At 36.3% G+C, this 20,993-nt stretch overlaps 1 protein-coding gene across 4 annotated transcripts in view; it reads left to right on the top strand.

Annotated features, from left to right (window-relative positions):
- Positions 1-20,477, top strand: part of ABCC9 (ATP binding cassette subfamily C member 9) — a 140,161-nt gene extending 119,684 nt beyond the window's left edge. For 2 of the 4 annotated variants that reach the window (XM_010361202.2, XM_010361199.2), the window contains 10 exons: positions 1,082-1,183; positions 2,025-2,145; positions 3,397-3,527; positions 4,584-4,662; positions 7,452-7,560; positions 9,629-9,732; positions 13,322-13,455; positions 14,989-15,051; positions 15,738-15,913; positions 19,894-20,006. In XM_010361202.2, the coding sequence (XP_010359504.1) occupies positions 1,082-1,183; positions 2,025-2,145; positions 3,397-3,527; positions 4,584-4,662; positions 7,452-7,560; positions 9,629-9,732; positions 13,322-13,455; positions 14,989-15,051; positions 15,738-15,875 (981 nt within the window). In that variant the 3' untranslated portion in view covers positions 15,876-15,913; positions 19,894-20,006. Of the gene's footprint in view, positions 1-1,081; positions 1,184-2,024; positions 2,146-3,396; positions 3,528-4,583; positions 4,663-7,451; positions 7,561-9,628; positions 9,733-13,321; positions 13,456-14,988; positions 15,052-15,737; positions 15,914-19,893 lie in introns of all 4 variants that reach the window. The other 2 variants (XM_010361201.2, XM_010361200.2) reach the window with 1 other exon arrangement.
- The last annotated feature ends 516 nt before the right edge of the window (positions 20,478-20,993 follow it).

The raw sequence follows: 20,993 nt of genomic DNA, 5'->3' as shown, positions 1-20,993 counted from the left end.
GACACATCAACATGAGAAGTTTTTAGAATTTCTTTTTTGAATGATGAGACAGAACAATACCTAGAATGTTGGGAAATGGGATAAAAAGAAAGCATTAGGAAATGGACAAATGTCCCTATCTTTTATTTAAATCTATGGCTGTTATTAAAGAATTGTTTTAATTTTGGAAAAGAGTTTATAATTGAATCATATACTATTTAAATACATTAAGACACGTCCATACTTGTATTGTCTGAGCAAACATAGCCCTTATTCTTATTTACATGAAATCTGTAGGTTTAGTGTCCCAGACTCTGAGCCCAGATAGTTGACAAAAAGTTCAAATACTAGGTTGGAACCAAAGTAATTGTGGGTTTTGCCATTACTTTTGCATCAACCTAATACAAATCCCAACAAGTTAACCAGAGACAAATTTCTGCAAGGGCCTCACTACATGACACAAAGGAGCTAATCACAATCCTGACATAAGCACACATGAAATCTGAGCTAGAACATCAGGTCCAAAAGCAATTGCTTGTCTGGCAACATAATGCAGTAGAAAGTTGGAAACAAAAAAAAAAAGGAAACCCTACATCTGATCCTCATTGTGCCACCAATTATAGCTTAACTTCTGGCAAGATGTTTAACTTCTCAGAACCCATATCATATATATATATATACACCCATATATATATATATATATACCCATATATATATATATACACCCATATATATATATACCCATATATATATATACCCATATATATATATACACCCATATATATATAACCATATATATATATAACCATACATATATAACCATATATATATATATAACCATATATATATATGCTAAACATCCTGTATATATGTGTGTGTGTGTGTGTGTGTGTGTAGTGAGAGCATGGAATCACTCTCCATTCCAGCCCTAATATTGCAAGCTATTATTCTTCTATATCTTAGGTATTCTTCCTCTGAAACTTAACAGGACACATATGGAATGATGTATATTCTCTTAGTGATCACCTCTGTAAATTGATTGAAATATTTGGTTTAAGAACTTGGGAGTGACCTTTTAACATTTTCTCTTGCTTTTTCAAAGGATTATCTGGGAGCCTGCATTGTCCTCACTGCATCTATAGCATCCATTAGTGGGTCTTCGAATTCTGGATTGGTAGGCTTGGGTCTTCTGTATGCACTTACGGTAGGTATGGATAAAAATATCACAGGAACAGAAAACCAAACACCGCATGTTCTCACTCATAAATGGGAGTTGAATATTGAGAACACATGGACACAGAGAGGGAAATGACACATACCAGGGTCTGTCGGGGGTTGGGGGTGAGGGAAGGGAACTTATAGAGGGTGGGTCAATAGGTGCAGCAAACCACCATGGCACACGTATACCTATGTAACAAACCTGCACGTTCTGCACATGTATCCCTTTTTTTAAAGAATAAATAAAGGGAAAAACATCTCATTTTGTGCAGTGTTGGAGGGTCTACTACAGTTATTATCAACTCTTATTCATGGATGTTAGAGGAAAGGTTTAAATTCATAAGAAGATTACATCTTGCAAATAATAGTAGATTGGGGCCCAAACCCAGGTTTATAGAACAGGTTGGATTCATTTCTAGCATTGTGAACCAATTTTTAAGAACTTCTCAGATCTTGTGGTCAGAGTACTCTCCAGGCTGTTTGGGATCCCTGTCCTGAGTTGTACACAACCCAGTTGGGGACGCTACAATGAAAGTGAATATACACGAGATAAGTGCAAACAGAAGTGTATACCACTATCCACCATGCGGGGAAATCAGGACAGTTCACAAAATAGTGATGCTTATGGACCCTTGAAGGGAGCAGACACCTTCTTTGCTGATATATCACATGACATTCTCCTTGGTCTCTAATATTCTGTAGCACTTATGAGTTGTATCACACATGTACACTAATGGTCCAAGTTATCTCGTTCCAAAATTTCCGGTGATTAACCACAACTTCTTACTTAAATTTATTTAAAAATTTTTTTTAATCACCTGACACAGATAACCAATTATTTGAATTGGGTTGTGAGGAACTTGGCTGACCTGGAGGTCCAGATGGGTGCAGTGAAGAAAGTGAACAGTTTCCTGACTATGGAGTCAGAGAACTATGAAGGCACAATGGGTATTGCTCTAAATATTGTTTGTTTCACTTAAATATTTATTTTAATCAAATATTAGTGTGTGTTAGGCATATTGTTGTTTCTGCTTTTGCTTTCCACTTCAATATCCAGAAAACTGTCTCTCATCTTGGCTTTGCTTGATTATGTACACCTGAAAAGATGTGACTATTTATGCCTGAAAAGTCTTGGATAAAACCAGAGTCCAAACAGATATTTATTTAATGATATTTAAAGAGACTTATAAAAATATTTGGGCTTTATTACATTAATTGCTGACCTAAACTATAAACTATTAATTCTCTTTCTCAAGACGTTATTAACTTAGTGTCAAGAAATTTGGATCTTAAAATACGGACTGAGATTCCCAACTTTGCTAGAATAAAACTGTCAGGAAATTGAATACTGAGGACAGAATAATCTTCATTAAATGCAAATCTCCAAGCTTAAAAGGCATTCCTTTACCTAAGTTTTTCAACAGCCATCTAGCTCTTCAAGGACAAAATCCAGAAAACTTAGCTAAGATCATGAGCCCCTTCGTTAGCCAACCCTTGTCCATCTATCTTGTCTCATTTCTTGTCATCCACCTGCACCGCTTTTACTCTGGCCACACTAACATGCTAGGCTTTCTTTTCCTCTTTATTCTCCTATGTACATATATTTAAAATGAATTTCCCCAGCTCCCATCCTCTAAGATTCATCTCAGGCACTGGTTCCTCTTGGAGCCCTCCTGGACCTCCGAGGTTAGCACCGTAGGTTTGCCTTCATCAAGGGGCCTCCATGTAGTACTGTAGGTGCTGACCTACTGGACACTTCCCCAAGGACACAGCAAGCACCTCGAGCTGTGTCTTTCATCTCCATATTCCCAGTACCTTGCACAGCACCTCTCACATTTAAAGCACATAAGTGTTTAATGACCAACTGACTGAACAAATAAATAAATTCAGAAAAGAACTATCTCTGTCCAGTTTGAATAGAATTGAGTGACGGAATGCTAAGGAGAGGTGATGATGGTTATGGCTCCAGAAACAAACACGAAAAAACTGTCTTAAAAGTGCTTAATCAAAAGGTGTTTATTTGAATATGATTTAAATTTTTTAAAAAAATCCTGCCACATAGTTTCATTCAGTATTACTTTAAATTTAGAAAAAAAAAATCTATATGTATAAATGTATTTAGGTATGTATACATTTCTTTCTACATCAATCTCTATCTGCCTATTATCTATCTGTCTATTTCCCCACTCCATCCTCCAGATCCTTCTCAAGTTCCAGAACATTGGCCACAAGAAGGGGAGATTAAGATACACGATCTGTGTGTCAGATATGAAAATAATCTGAAACCTGTTCTTAAGCACGTCAAGGCTTACATCAAACCTGGACAAAAGGTATGAAATCATTGCATTTTATTTGTTCTCTACATAAAACCTCTGATGGAGTCTGCTTTTTTACTACCTAAACTCTTCATACTTCCCAGCCAAGTAAGTATATTCTCACGGGCCTCACATAATATTCCCTACCTGGTGTAGGTCAAATTATCTGCATGAAAGAAAAAAGGGAGAGATAGGATCAGTCTACAATACATGTTCTCCAAGTCATATTGTAATTCACTAGTCTCCCATGAAGATGAGAAAAGTCAACAATAGGCATGTTTTTAAAAATTTCTGTCTTCTGGCTCCTGGCCAAAATAGCCATCCCCTTGGGAGCCTTTGCATTCATAATAACTCTAGTCCCCAAATTACTTCTTTTAGTTATCATAAAAAGAATACGTGGGCAGAATAAAATGGAATCATTCTGCTTTTCGTTATAAAACTATAACTTCTGAGATAATATGGAATCATTATTTGTTAGTCCGACAATATATTAAATGTAAAAAAAAGCCACGAAGAAAAAGCAAGGCAATCACATGGAAATAAAAATAGTTAGAATGAAATCACCGAAGATTGGATGAGGACTCTTTTCATATTTTTAGTTTTTATTTTTTGAGACAGGGTCTTGTTCTTTCACCCAGGGTGGAGCACAGTGGCGTGATCACGGCTCGCTGCAGCCTCGACCTCCTGGTCTCCAGCTATCCTCCCACTTGAGCCTTCCAAGTAGCTGGGTCTACAGGCACACACCACCACACCCAGCTAATTTGTGTATTTTCTTGTAGAGATGGGTTCTCACAATATTGCCCAGGCTAGTCTTGAACTCCTGGCCTCAAGTGACCTACACGCCTCAGCCTCCCAAAGTGTTGGGTTTACAGGTGTGAGCCATTGTGCCCAGCCTGTTTTTATCTTGATAATAGTTTATAATGTAGACCTAAGAAAAAATGGTGACTATAATGTAATTATTTAAACATAATTACAGTTTTATCATAATATCTTAAGTTAAAAAATAAAACAAGCTAATCTTCTGTTCTTTGTCTGAGTCCTCTTCTCTTTGAGTGACAGCTGTTTTCATAGGTGGGCATATGTGGTCGCACTGGCAGTGGGAAATCATCGTTATCTCTGGCTTTCTTCAGAATGGTTGATATATTTGATGGTGAGTTGCTAACTAAATTTTTTAAGTGGCCATGTGGTGCTTTCCTTTAAAAAAATCAATTTACCTAATCCTGCAGAAATAAAAAGCAAATATTTATAAGGACTTTGTGCTCTACACATGGTTGAAGGCAGATATCCCAAATAAACAGCTCAAAAGTAAATAAAGGACATAGAATTGGGGAAATAAAATGATGAACCTTAAACTCGTGTCTATACATTATTGCTAAAGCATTTTAATAAACTGGTAAAATGAAAACAAGACCACCCACTTTGAAGAGCAGTAGGTGGAGGTAGAATTTCAAGAGAAAGAAAGAGGGAGGACAACTGCCTTGCTTCCTTTAGATTAAACATATGTCTCTTTCCAACAAAGGAAAAAAGTACAAGGAGATAAGTAGTCTGCATTTTAAATTTTTGTACGTAACTCTTACCATCATCTGCTTAATAACATGGCTTAATGACACTGAACATTTTGTGAGGAGGCAACCTTTGCTGCAAAGTGATAAAGCTCATGATAACAACATACACAAAACATACACATTCATCCACCAAATTATTAATAATATGATACACAAGAGCATAGAAATAACTTAATCTTTTTTTTAAAAGAAGTCCCATTATTTAGTCTATGAAGTGACGTATAAATAGCCCAGCACATAAAGTATCTTGAATGAAAGAGGATCCAGCAATGATTTGATCAAACTTAGTGTACTTGACAGTACAAGGAGTGCTTACTATTATTATATGTAATGATTATGATTATTACAGTACTTTGCATGTTTATTGTACTTGACAGTTTATATTATTGAATTTAATCTATACAACGGCTCTGTGAGAAAAAGAGGTCAGTTTATGAACAACAACATGGAACTATAGTAAATGTAATATCTGTGGGGTTTAGATTCAGGAATAAGGTAAACTCCTGTTATGAGGTTAGTAGCTTATTTTTTCCATGGCTAGTAATAATGCACAGACACTTTAAGGACTTTCAGTGGGATTAAAGTTATAAGGCAATTAAGTGATCAAAAATCAATTGACATTTTTCATTAAAACACTGTGTTTATGACCGATCATGTTAGGTTAGCCTGATCCTCGTGAGTCTAGACACGTGATTTCAGGTCCCATGTGAACTATCAATGATTTATTCTTTTTTTAATAGCAGTAGGCTATTAGGATTTTAATACATAATTTATTATTTCTGATCTATTATTCCTGAAAGACATAGGTTAAGCTAATCTTGTCTACTCTAAATCTATCTGGTAAAAGGACTGTAGCTACCATTCTGAGCCTGACATCTTATCTCACAAGGCAATATGGTCTCTGCACAAAAGTGGTATGATTAACTGCATATATCATGGTGGAGAAGCAACATCAACACTGCACAAATCTCTATAAGTCCATATGCAGTATGGAGAAATTTATTAAAACTTGATATTCATATCACAGAATGTACTTCTCTATTTGTAATGCATTGTACTATTAAATCAATACAGGAGTGAATGACAAAGATCCTGGTTTTTAAAGAGCCTATATCCTAGTTGGGGAACAGACAATAAAAAGATAAGTAAAGGTATATAGAATATCAGATTCTGATAAATCCCATGGAGAGAAATAAAGTGGGAAGGAAGATAAAGGGAATACTAGAAGGGAAAGGACTCAGGAAGGGATAAAAGTACTTTTTGGTTGGTATGATCACATAAACAGAATTAAAACTCTGAATTCTTTTAGGAGAAATATATAAGAAAGACAAACCGTCACCAAATGTGTATATTATGTAGAGACACATGATTTTTTTTTTTTGAGATGGAGTCTCGCTCTGTCGCCTGGGCTGGAGTGCAGTGGCCGAATCTCAGCTCACTACAAGCTCTGCCTCCCGGGTTTACGCCATTCTCCTGCCTCAGCCTCCCGAGTATCTGGGACTACAGGCCCCCGCCACCTCGCCTGGCTAGTTTTTTTTTGTATTTTTTAGTAGAGACGGGGTTTCACAGTGTTAGCCAGGATGGTCTCGATCTCCTGACCTCGTGATCCGCCCGTCTCGGCCTCCCAAAGTGCTGGGATTACAGGCTTGAGCCACCGCGCCCGGCCAAGACACATGATTTTTTTATTATACTTTAAGTTCTGGGGTACATGTGCAGAACGTGTGGGTTTGTTACATAGGTATACATGTGCCATGGTTGTTTGCTGTGCCCATCAACCCGTCATCTACATTAGGTATTTCTCCTAATGCTATCCCTCCCCTAACCCCCGACCCCCCAACAGGCTCTGGTGTGTGATGTTCCCCTCCCTGTGTCCATGTGTTCTCATGTTCAACTCCCACTTATGAGTGAGAACATGTGGTGTTTGGTTTTCTGTTCCTGTGTTAGTTTGCTGAGAATGATGGTTTCCAGCTTTATCCATGTCCCTGCAAAGGACATGAACTCATCCTTTTTGATGGTTGCGTTGTATTCCATGGTGTATATGTGCCATATTTTATTTGTCCAGTCTGTCATTGATGGACATTTGGGTTAGTTCTAAGTCTTTGCTATTGTGAATAGTGCTGTGATAAATATATGTGTGCATGTGTCTTTATAGTACAATGATTTATAATCCTTTGGGTATATACCTAATAATGGGATCACTGAGTCAAATGGTATTTCTAGTTCTAGATACTTGAGGAATCACCACATGCTTAAATGGAAAAGTTGGTCTCTTGAATTTCAACCCTGAACTAGGAAATAACTTTCAATTTGTAAACAAATATTATTTCACTTGTGATTTTACTATGTGTCTGTAACTTCTGTTTCTCCTTAACAGGAAAAATTGTCATTGATGGGATAGACATTTCCAAATTACCACTGCACACACTCCGTTCTAGACTTTCAATCATTCTGCAGGATCCAATACTATTCAGTGGTTCCATTAGGTAGGTAACATATTTAGCAAGCATCTGTGTGCCTCGGGATTTAGCCTTTGACTCATAGAAAGGTTTTACTCAGAGTCATTTTTCAGGTCTGAGTGAACTGATATCAAGACAATAAAATCAAATATGCCATCCAACAATTTGGATTGGAAAAGTCTAGAGTTGCTGAGTTAACCTATAAAATTATGTTTCCAGGAGATCTTCATCCCTTTCAGTTTGATTCTATAAAAGCCACTTTTTCCTCTATATTTGAGAACGGTGATGCTTGGCAGACTTTTTTAAGGTGTTCTATCTTACAGATATCCAGTCTAACTTGTGTGTCTGGCCTGACCTCAGCAGATATTCTGACTTTGGTTAATCCCTTTACCTACCCCTCCACCCCTTACAACTTTACTTCAGCCGAAATTGCTATGAATAAAGCTGCTACAGTCTTCATGCCTGGTTCAGGGTTTCCCACCAAAAAAAAAAAAAAAAAAAAAAAGCGGGGTGGATATCAATCATCTGCTAGCTGCTTTAAATATATTATTTGTTTAAATTCTCCAACCATTTCTCTAGGGTACGTATTTATTATCCCCATTTTACAGATGGGGGTTTTGAAACTCAAAGAAGCTATAACTTAAACCAAGTTCATACACCTAGTAAGCGGAAGAACTGCTATTCCAACTGCAGTTTGTCTGATTCCAAAGTCCATGTTGGCATCTGTATTAGTCTGTTTTCACACTGCTGTAAAGAATGACTTGAGACTGGGTAATTTATAAAGGAAAGAGGTTTAATTGATTCATAGTTCTTCATGGCTGGGGAGGCCTCAGGAAACTTACAATCATGGCAGAAGCCAAAGGGGAAGCTAAGGCACATCTTCTCATGGTGCCAGGAAAGAGGGAGAGTGAAGGGGGAACTGCCACACTTTAAAACCATCGGATCTCATAAGAATCCACTTACTATCATGAGAACAGGGTGGGGTAAAATGCCCCTGTGATCTAATAACCTCCCACAAGGTCCCTCCCTGGACATGTGAGATTTGGAGCAAAATGATATCAGCATTGTCCCCCAGATCACATCTCTCATTTGATCATATTTTGTTCTATCTTGCTCCTAACCTCCATCTACTTAATTACAAAGAAGTGTTTGCCACCTCCTTTTACTAATTACTCTTTATTTTAAAGAAAAAATGTATGTAAGATTGCCTAATATTTAGTTATAAAACTACTTTAAAACTTCTGGATGTGTCAAGTAATTTAGCAATACCACAGTGAATTTATATCTCCAAATATATTTATTATGAATACTACTTGATATGGTTTGGTGTCCCCACCAAAACTTCATCTTGAATTGTAGTTCCCATAATCTTCAAGTGTCATGGGAGGGACCCAATAGGAGGTAATTGAATCATGGAGGCAGTTATGCTGTTCTCATAATAATGAGTGAGTTCTCGTGAGATCTGATGGTTTTATAAGGAACTTTTCCACTTTGCTTAGCACTTCTCTCTCCTGCCACCATGTAAAGAAGGACATGTTTGCTTCCCCTTCTACCATGATTGTAAGTTTCCTGAGACCTCCCTAGCCCTGCAGAACTGTGAGTCAATTAAACCTCTTTTCTTTATAAATTACCTAGTCTCGAGTATGTCCTTATAGCAGCATGAGAATGGACAAGTACACTACTATTGTTGGTGATGCCGCACAGCTTATCTAAAATAGTGTCATATATTTCTATAGAGATGTATGTATGTAGCATCAGTCCTGCAGGAATATTTTGCTAGATACTATTTGGGTTATACTAAGCGTAGTTTGGAGCCAATGGATCTAGGTAACAAACTTGGTAATATGATATAATGTATATAAAGTTTTATAATGATATCATCAAGACAATTTTTTATACTATTAAGATCATGCTTTCATTCATCAAGCATGAATTCAGTGCTTGCACTGCTCTGAGCACTGTTCTAGATGCTGAATATACAGCAGTGACCAAAACAAATGAAACTTACATTGTAAGGAAAGAAAAGCAATAAGCAAATATACATAAAAGTTTCTCTATTTTGACTTATTGACTAATTAACTAATTTTTCCCTCAGATTTAATTTAGATCCAGAGTGCAAATGCACAGATGACAGACTCTGGGAAGCCTTAGAAATTGCTCAGCTGAAGAATATGGTCAAATCTCTTCCAGGAGGTCTAGGTATATTTTCTAAATAGTATATTTATTTTTTATATATGCCATTAATCCTACATATGTCTATCTACATTTTATGCTATAATCACATAACTTTAGTGTTAAATCCCCTTATATTTAAAATAACATCCTATAAGTCATTAGAATATTTCAAAATCTAATGTTTTTCCATGGGGTACAAGAGGGTGAACCCAATAACAAATTCTGTTCTATGTGACTACTCCAAAATATTATAATTAATACATTTATCTCTGCCATCTTTTCACAATTGGTGGGTACAGGTCATTGTAATGGATGTTTCCCTGTAGTTATTCTTTCTCAGTCGACCTGTCTGATCACCTACCATCAGGAAATGAATAGGAGGATTGCAGGAGCTGTTAGGCTTAAGTTTGGCACCATTTAGGGAAGGGCAATTTTGCCACATTAGTAGCCATTTTCTCTGCTGCCAGGAGGGATAATTCCTTTTATTTATATAACATAATTTTCTTTGTTTTTTTTTATTTAAAACATTTTATTAATTTATTATTTTTCAGCTTTATCCATTTACTGAAAAAGGAATCTTTTTTCTTAGCTAAAAAATAGCTAAGCATTTTTTTAAGTCTTTCAAAACAGTAATCCTTTTGCTCAATTTTATAGACTAAGAGGAGATATTTTTCAGAACATAAAAATCTTTAAAGGAATAGTAACGTTATATCAATGACACAATTTTATCCACATGAACAGACACATTTATACCTTAAAATGTCTTTCAAAGTGGATTTATTAATTGATATCTTGGTCAAAATTTTGAAAGAAAATGTGAGATATATAAATTTGATTAGGTCTGATTTCAAAAATTTTTATTTTATTTTAAACTAAGTTACTTTGTGGTGTTGGTTTTTTTTTTATATATGTACTTTAAGTTCTAGGGTACATGTGCACAACGTGCAGGTTTGTTACATATGTATACATTTGCCATGTTGGTGTGCTGCACCCATTAACTCATCATTTACGTTAGGTAAATCTCCTAATGCTATCTCTCCCCACTACCCCTTCCCCACAATAGGACCCGGTGTGTGATGTTCCCCTTCCTGTGTCCAAGTGATCTCATTGTTCAGTTCCCACCTATGAGTGAGAACATGCGGTATTTGGTTTTCTGTTCTTGCGATAGTTTGCTGAGAATGATGGTTTCCAGCTGCATCCATGTCCCTATAAAGGACATGAAGTCCTCCCTTTTTATGGCTGCATAATATTCCATGGTGTGTATGTGCCACATTTTCTTTATCCAGTCTGTCACTGATGGACATTTGGGTTGATTCCAAGTCTTTGCTATTGTGAATACTGCCGCAATAAACATATGTGTGCATGTGTCTTTATAGCAGCATGACTTATAATCCTTTGGGTATATCCCCAGTAATGGGATGGCTGGGTCAAATGGTATTTCTAGTTCTAGATCCTTAAAGAATCGCCACACTGTTTTCCACAATGGTTGAACTAGTTTACAGTCCCACCAACAGCGTAAAGGTGTTCCTATTTCTCCACATCCTCTCCAGCATCTGTTGTTTCCTGATTTTTTAATGATTGCCATTCTAACTGGTGTGAGATGGTATCTCATTGTGGTTTTGATTTGCATTTCTCTGATGGCGAGTGATGATGAGCATTTTTTCATGTGTCTGTTGGCTGTATGAATGTCTTCTTTTGAGAAGTGTGTGTTCATATCCTTTGCCCACTTTTTGATGGGGTTGTTTGTGTTTTAAGATATTGTTTTGTATTGCCTTGAGGCAGTATCAGTTTTAAACACTTGTGTAAAGAACACAACATGTACTCAATCACTGATAAAAATTCATTCCTAGAGGTTGTACAATGTCTGACAAATAAATGATGACAGAATGAAAGAACAATGTGATTATTGAAACCACAGAGTTCATACTATCTTTAACTCATTAAAAGGAACATGTATAATTTTTGACTTCTGCTTCCTTAATATCTTCTAAGAAAACACTAGAAAAGATAATAGTTGATTGATTGATACTCTACATTTAATATATAACATATAGTTGCCAAATTGTGTTATTTGGCATCTAGTTTTTTAAAAATCAACCTACAAAATAAAATTATGTTTATCTGTTAGTTTATTCGAAAAGGAAGACCAACTCAAAAACACTACATTTTATTATTTTAATTAAGTTCCAAAGAGAAAGTATGCCACAACCAAAAATTAAGACAGCATATCTTTAAGGAATGTTTTATTGACTTGCCAGGGTCAGGTTGTGAAAGTAATTCCAGAACTCTAGATGAACTTTCCATAATGACTTTTTCTTTTTTTGGGACAAGTTCTTGCTATGTTACCCAGACTTGAGTGCAGTGGCCATTAACAGGCAAGATCATCACATACTACATCCTCTAATCCCAGGGGTCAAGTGATCCTCCTGAGTAGCTGGGACTATAGGTGCCCCTATGCCTAGCTCCCATAATAGTTTTTTTGATGTCTCCTGTGGAAAGCCCAGCAAGTCTACTTGAGAAATTAATACATGCTTATAAAACTTTCTCTCTTGGCATTTAGAGATCCCCTCTCTCACCATTAATATTTGGAAAGACAGACAATTGCATCTTTCTAGTCCTCTTCATTAACATGAGAGCTGCATGCACCTGTTTAGAATTGTGAGCATAGTGTTTTGGGGTTATGGTACAGCACAGGCAACAGGGGATTGTATTTACATTATGTAACTGATGAATATTGTGCTCGTCATCTTAGTAAAGATGACCAATTGCTTAATGAAGATTTGGTTCAGGCCAGCTTTAGTGGAAACATTCCTTGTCTCCAGCATCCTCTTATATGTAAATTAGAGTTTGGAAAATAAATACCTATTTTCCAATCATGACAAATTATAAGACTTTGATACCATTAGAATATAATCAATAGAAATTTTCCCCAGGCCATTAGGAAAAGGTGTTTGAATTCTAATAAAAAATACATTTGGAAACAGAATTTATCTTAAACTCACAATAGTACAGTTTATGAAATGTAGATGGAAACCAAAAAAAAGAAAAGGATAATGAGGACACATCATTCATTTATCCATACAACAGTGTGTTATTCAGCTCCTGTGTAAGATATCATAGTACTAGGGACATACTGACAAACAACAACAAGCCCAGTCCTTATCCACTTGGTACTTACAGTTCAGAAAGATGGTATAATTAAAAGAGAAGTGGAATTAGAGTTGAGAATATTCTGTATCTTATCAAGTTAGCTAAATGTGACTTTGGGCAAGCCATTTCATCTCTCTGGATCTTAGGTAATTATGTTAAGTAATCCCCTTAGAGAATTGTATTAAATAATTAAATAATTTCCAAGGTCTTTCTGTTGTCAGAATGTTTTATATCCTACTATCAGAGGTAATTCACTACCTATTGTCATAAATGAGATGATTTAGGAACATCTTTATTTTCTCAAGCGGAGTTCCTCTTTGTGTTCCAGTGTGAAGTCCTTGCACCAGCACTAAGTGATATCCATCATGCTGTCATACAACGTAATGTGTTTTTCATGATTTTGCCCAAGGAAAATGTTAGTAGCATTTCTTTAGTGAAATCCTTGCTTCTTTCTCTGATTTAGATGCGGTTGTCACTGAAGGTGGGGAGAATTTTAGTGTTGGACAGAGACAGCTATTTTGCCTTGCCAGGGCCTTTGTCCGCAAAAGCAGCATTCTTATTATGGATGAGGCAACAGCTTCCATTGACATGGCCACAGTGAGTGCATTATCTAAGCTTTTAAAATTGATGAATTAGAGAAATGTGCATGAAAATTATAATTTATTATTTCCTGAATGGGTTCTGAATCCTCAGTACTATTGTTTTGAGAATCTGCTCAATCATCTCCTTGATGAACTGATGATAGCACGTTGAGAATTACAATAAATAGGACCTGACATATGGTTTAAAGGCATTCCTATTACCAATAAACATAAAATAAATTTGCCACAACTTTTGGAAAATGTTTCAGAACAGTAAATTTCCAGGGCTTAGTTGATGAGAGGTACTGTATTATATTCAAGTACTATGCCATAAAAGTTCTGAAATGCAGTGTGAAAATCTCTGTTTAATAGAATCTATTGATAACCAACACCACTCATTATTTCCTAAAGCAATTTGAAGAAGAATGATTCACTGGGATTAATGATGGCTAGAATTAATAATGGCCTTCTCTATGTGTTTATGGTAAAAAGCCATAAATTTTGCCTTTTGAAATATATTATTTGAAATTGTCAAATGTATCTAAGAAAGATCTGTCCAGAAGGCTGTGCATGAGTAGGAAAATGTTACGTTAAATCACAAACTGCATATAAGCTAGAAATTAATGTTCTTTTGAAAGTTAACTTGATATTAAAATTTGACATCAGAAAGGACACATGAGGGTTATCATAAGGGTAATACTGCCTCAACAGAAAAGAGAGATAGTGTGAATTAAATGATTGAAAGAATTCCTTCACTCTAAAAATTGAACCAAGATTTCCTCTAGGACAGAGATGGAATCTGTACCCAGAACAGCCTTTAAAATATAATTATACAAACCCCGTTTCTACTAAAAAATACAAAAAACTAGCCGGGCGAGGTGGCGGGCGCCTGTAATCCCAGTTACTCAGGAGGCTGAGGCAGAAGAATGGTGTAAACCCGGGAGGCGGAGCTTGCAGTGAGCCGAGATCCGGCCACTGCACTCCAGCGTGGGCGACAGAGCGAGACTCCGTCTCAAAAAAAAAAAAAAAAAAAAAAAAAAAAAAAAAAATATATATATATATATATATATATATAATTATAACAGTGCTTTGTGGTGGGGATAAAAAGTGTTTCTTCCTAGAATGTTCATTTATGTGTCAAAGTCCAAATTTGTGGCATCAATTTTAGTTTTTCCCCTTTTCTGACTCAAAGCTTAACATCATTACAGAATTTTGCTGGTTTCGAATACATACTTTCTGTGGTATAACTCAAGTGAGCATTTTGATACCCATTTAATTTCATTTTCTTCTTTGCGTTTCCTGGACATAAATCTATTACCCACTTATGGCTGATCAGTGACTGACTTTCATTTGTGTTTTGAAGACACGTAGAATCCAGCATGAACCTGCTGCTGGGGACTGCCCCTTTTTATGACTTCCACAGAAAATGAGGGATTGAGAACGCTCACAAGGGATTCAGTGGAATATTGTTCTTGGGGTAAAATATTATGATGACAAAGTCATCCAGAGAAAATTTACACTTTTTTTTTTTTTTTTTTTTTTTTTGCAGGAGAATATTTTGCAAAAAGTAGTAATGACAGCCTTTGCAGACCGGACCGTGGTGACAATAGCTGTAAGTATGAGAAGACAGAGTTGGTACACCTCTTTGGTTTTGGTTCTAACATGTTATCATCTTTACGTTTTAGCAAAATATACTTGTGTCGAATTATGTATTTCTCTGCTAATGTTTCCGTATCTGTGCAAAAAAAGAAAAAAAATACGAAGATGTTTTGAAAGCATTGTTCTTTCCCAAACTGTCTGCTCTACCTAACTGACTTCTTTAAGTGACAATGATAGGACATTGTAAATCTAAGGATTCCAGCAGGTCATGGCCTCTGCTTGTTTACCAGATAAAATGGTAGTTCATATAGAATAATTATCTTTTCTATAACCTGATGGTCTGATGAGCAGTTTCAGAAAGAAAATTCCTAAATTGGATTGCTTATTCTGCTACTATCTATACCTAATTTCTATGTTTCCATTCATTAATCTATTAAAAAATAGACAATGAGATATCTCACAGTAAGGGCAGGTAATTTTCTCTATTTTAGATTGCACCAATCAAATAGAGGAAGTGCTTAAATATTTGTAATTCACGTTATAGCTGACTTACAATAGTCCATAGTTTTGTCTTTTCCTCTTTGCAAGGGGATTCTTGCTCATACTTAGTCTTACTGCTTAATAAAAACTATTTTTTTAATGAGTCACTTGGACATTTATTCTTCTGCTGATTCTCTTCTCTTCTATTTTTCTCTCCAGCACCGTGTCTCTTCTATTTTGGATGCAGGCCTTGTTTTAGTCTTTTCTGAGGGTATTTTAGTGGAGTGTGATACTGCTCCAAATTTACTCGCCCACAAGAATGGCCTCTTTTCCACTTTGGTGATGACCAACAAGTAGACCATCATGATCTATTGCGCCAAGTCTGTCATTCTCCGGTAGTTATCTTGGCAGTATCCCCTCAGTAAGGCATGGCTAATGCTGTGAATAAATGGGAGGGCTGGGATGAGGGAACTAACTGCAGGGTATTATTACAAAATCAGCTCAACCAGTGCTTTCGTCATGCTCAGTACCGAATGGAGTTCATGCATGTGTTTTCAAATATATACATGCAAAAGAGAGTATTTACGAAGCCCATGAACTGAATTTACCTCTTATTCTAAGGACCAATTTCACTAGTCCTTGGGGATGTTTTGTAAGCATCCATAAAAATGCCATACACATTTCTTACCTGCCCTGGAGAATGCATTGTTTCATTTAAATAGTTACTTGAGTTTCACTCGTGAGTAACGAGAGTGGTGTATGGAGTGCTTGCTATGCTTCGACTTTCTTAGATGATGCATGGGAGAAACAGAACCCTTTGGAGTGCAGCTTTTTTCAAGATTACAGGAAATGATGTTGCATCAGGGCCTACTTCCTGCAAACTGCCTAAGTAAAGAAAAATCTACTTTCTCGAATTTTTCCAGTGAACTTTGTGGTTCCTCTTTCCTGGAGGAGAGTCACCCAATTAACTCATTGATATTAAGGTGTGAATGATTTAAGGGGTAGAATTGGTTAACTTTAAAAATAATTATTCAGTATTTTCAAGAATTTCCTTACTGGAAAAAGGTGGGGAGATATTTTGGAAGAGAAATAACTTCCTGCTGCCTCAAAATGGGTGGAGAGAGGGAGAGAAAAGAGACCATTGCCTATTCAAAAGATGAATTTTTCCTACTTTGCATGAAGCATGGCATTGTTGGATGGTTCTGTTCAGTCTATATGTGGAAAATTACTTGAGCAAAATTTGTATTTTTAACAAAATGTTAGGTTTCCTAATTAGGTTACCTCTTACTTAATTTCTCCTACATTCACTAAATACTTTTCTATAGACTTATATTTCTTTCACTCATTCTTCATTTCAAAACCACTCATGTGAAGGTGGCCGCTAGGATACCTAGAATTCTGTGCTCCCAACCGCCCCTAATACACATGAAGCTGTCAAGGAAGAATCACTGTAAGATTTTGTAGAGGACCAACTCCTCATAACAGGCCCACAAAAGGGAGAGCACCACCATGCTTATGGTAGACTGCTTGTATAATTAACTTAAACTCTTAAAATCAACTGTTTTTCCTTCCCTGCCTGAGAGCTTATTACTTTGGTAGCTGCCACTAAAATTGTGGAATGCCTTAAAAAGATAATTTTCTCCAGCTTCTAAAAGGAAGCACTCACACACCAAAATAGTCCATGGTATTTATTTTTAAAAGTGATTACACCATTAATTTATCTGGAACATTTTGAAAATTTTATCAACACGATTACAATTGACATCACACTTTGTCAAGGAACAATTATTTGAATTAATGGAATAAAAACCAACTATATTTATTTCTGTTGGTCAAGATTTTTCAATGTTTTTATTTTTATTTTCTTCTAGTAAATATTATTTTAGAATATCAATGCAATGTTTATAATATTATATTTATGGGTTTAGAGGCCATATTCTTTTTTTAGACATCCATGATACGACTATTGAACAACTAATATTTTTCTGGAGGGAAAACGCACAGCAGATATTATTGGATAGCTTGTTAAGTTTCTTTTTCTAAACACATGGGTGTGCAAATGGCTCTGGGCCTTTCTCAAAGATAAATAAATGTTAGCCTCCAAAATCTTGTTAATTCCTCAGTGTATTAGGTTGGTGCAAAAGTAATCGTGGTCTTTGACATTAAAAGTAATGGCAAAGACCACGATTACTTTTGCACCAACCTAATACATCATTTGTCACCAATATTCAGCAAATGATAGGCTTGTCATGGGTGTTGAAAACTGGCACATGTTCTAAGCTGGCATCATTATCACATTCCATATATGTTTTCTTTTCCCTTCGAGTCATGAGCCACAACTATAACTGCTGACTTTTCTGCAAGCATAAACACTGAACCCACCCCACCTACATGGCCCAGGGCAGAATGTACGCTCTCAACTCTGGGGATGGTTTTAGGTAGGACTTTGGATTGTTCAGAGAAGCACTTCGGAAGACTGTGTATCAGCTAAACAGATGGCATTTCTAGGTTTAGAACTCTGGACAGGGACTCCCATCAGCACACTAATATTTTGACCTGCATAGTTCAGGTTCAGTATGGTAGTCCCTGGCCACATGTGGCTATTAGTTGAAATGGAGATAGTTCGAACTGAGGAGTGTCATAAGTGTAAAATATATACTGGATTTCAAAGACTTAATACTAATAGAAGCATGTAAAAGTTCTCATGAATCATTTTTATGTTGGTTACATATTGAAATGACAACATCTGAATAGATTGGGTTAAAATGTATTAAAGTTGCTTTCATTTGTTTATTTCTACCTTGAAAATGTAGCTCCTGGGCCGGGCGCGGTGGCTCAAGCCTGTAATCCCAGCACTTTGGGAGGCCGAGACGGGCGGATCACGAGGTCAGGAGATCGAGACCATCCTGGCTAACACGGTGAAACCCCGTCTCTACTAAAAAAAACACAAAAAAACTAGCCGGGCGACATGGCGGGCGCCTGTAGTCCCAGCTACTCGGGAGGCTGAGGCAGGAGAATGGCGTAAACCCAGGAGGCGGAGCTTGCAGTGAGCTGAGATCCGGCCACTGCACTCCAGCCTGGGCGGCAGAGCGAGACTCCGTCTCAAAAAAAAAAAAAAAAGAAAGAAAGAAAATGTAGCTCCTAGAAAATTTAAAATTACATGTGTCTCCCATTATATTTCTATTGAACAATACTGATCTTAGCAAAAGTAAAAGCCCATCACACAGATTTTTCCTTTCTAATTTATAAACATAAAAAATAATAGTTGACATTTATTATTTGTTTGTATATGTCAGACAAAGTGCTGAATTTTTTTACATGAATTATCTCATTTGAACCTTATCACCCTTCTCTGAGGCAGGTACTATCACCATAATTTTACAGATGTGAAACTGGAACTATACGATGTTAAGTATATTGCTCAAGATTGCACAACTAACAGGTGGTAAAGCCAAAATACACAAGGCCCGTTTATCTTCAGAGCCTGTTCTCTTAACCATAACACTGACATGGCAGGTGAATGCTCCTCTAAGGTATCAGAGAGCCTTATGAAACAGTTAGATGACGGGATGGAAATATCTCACATTTTGAAACTGGTAAACCTAATTTACATACTGGTTCTGCTACTTATTATCTATGTGATCTCCTGATTTTGCTTTATCTCTGTGAATGGTCTCCCCTATAAAGTGGAGAGAGATAACACCCACAGCTGAGGAATGTTCTAATGATTCACAAGAATGTGTGTGGAGCACTTAATAGATGGCATACGCTCAGAAAGTGGTTGCTTTTATCATTGTTAGTTACTAATTAATCCAAAGGGCATCACGTGGAGAGGAGTGGGTCAGTGGCAGTGATCTCCAAAGACTGAGACTGCATGTCTAAAGGCCTGGATAATCCATTCTATTACTGCATGCCAGAATGGACTTCCCCAAATTGTCATCCCGGAACTAAACCACTTTCCAGGGTTCTTCAAATTGTGTTATAGCCCAAAGAATTAGTGACTCTACACAAGAGATAATTATTGCTGACATTATAACCCAACGGGTTTGCAATGACCTCTCTTAGTTTAATTACTCAATAAACATTTTTACCCTACTTAAACTGAAGGTTTCATGAAATGATGATGCTGATATATTAGCTACACTCAAATTAGTACAGCCCATAGAAAACCCAGCCATGTTGGCCATTGCTTAAAAGTATGTAAATAAATGATAATTTAAATAAGGACAAAAGGGGAGGTGTCTGTGATCCCTACATCTCGTCACTCACCAAGATAAACAAATATCCCAGAATAATTCGTGAAATATACATATTCCATTGTTTTGGCTTGTGCCCTGAAATGTATAACAAATACATGTATTCTTTCCACTCACAGCATCGAGTACACACTATTCTGACGGCAGACCTGGTTATTGTGATGAAGCGAGGAAATATTTTAGAATATGACACTCCAGAAAGCCTCTTGGCTCGGGAAGATGGAGTATTTGCTTCTTTTGTTCGTGCAGACATGTGAAGGAGTGTCTTAAAACAATACATGTATTTAAAATAATGCAGTCATAACCTAATTAACGTTAATGGATCATCAGCTTGACCTCTGTAAAGTGGCATCTTAAACTTTTACAGATTTTTGCACAAGAAGTTGACATTCATTTTTCCTGTTTTTTAAAACAGTTTTTCAAGGTATTATTGCATAATATGTTCATTATTGATGTTTTTATAGTGATCAAGCCACTCTACCTTTAAAAATAACTAGGTTGTATTAAAACATGTAAGCTACTTTAAGTGGTAAATCAATAGCTAAAGTTTTCTCGTAACTTTAAGTCTGGTAAATATGTCTCAGGCATGGAAGTTTCAATGAGTAATCAGTAGTACTACACTCTTGTTTGTAAGAATATAGTTTCCTTATTGTTTGAGTCTCTAGCGGTTATTGGAAGAGAATAAAAAAGGACATGTTTTCTAATGAACTCTCAAACTCAATATCTACTTTATGAGAATTTATTATGCATATTGCTTGTAAGCAAGTTATTGTATTCATTAACATTAGTAATACCTATTTTTCTTAGAAGCCTTTTTTTCCCTCTTGTTTCTTGTCACCAAGAAGTTATCACATTTATACTTATTCTATACAGCCAAAGCCTTAACCAGAAAGATCATGAAGAGTTTGGATATTTTAAAAACTATACTCAAATTTTCATTTTTTCCTGTCCTGTAAAGAGAGAATTCTTAAAATATCAGTCATACTGTGCCTTTTCCAGACTGAAGTTCAAAGAGTGATTACGTTCAATCTTTCAGTGGCAGGCCAGCTAAACTTTCTATAGTTTAACGATTAGCTCTGGTTATGATCTTGAGCCCTAACATGCCACATTACCCAAGATTTACACAGACAAGTGACTTCATTTGGCACTGCTAATAATGGCAGGTGAACATTCCTCTCAGGTGTCAGATATTTCATATGAAAAAGTCCAGTGGCAGGCT

The sequence above is a fragment of the Rhinopithecus roxellana genome, chromosome 10 (genome assembly GCF_007565055.1).
Source record: "Rhinopithecus roxellana isolate Shanxi Qingling chromosome 10, ASM756505v1, whole genome shotgun sequence".
In the NCBI taxonomy this organism is placed as follows: Eukaryota; Metazoa; Chordata; class Mammalia; order Primates; family Cercopithecidae; genus Rhinopithecus; species Rhinopithecus roxellana.
This window is presented reverse-complemented; position numbering and strand designations above follow the sequence as displayed.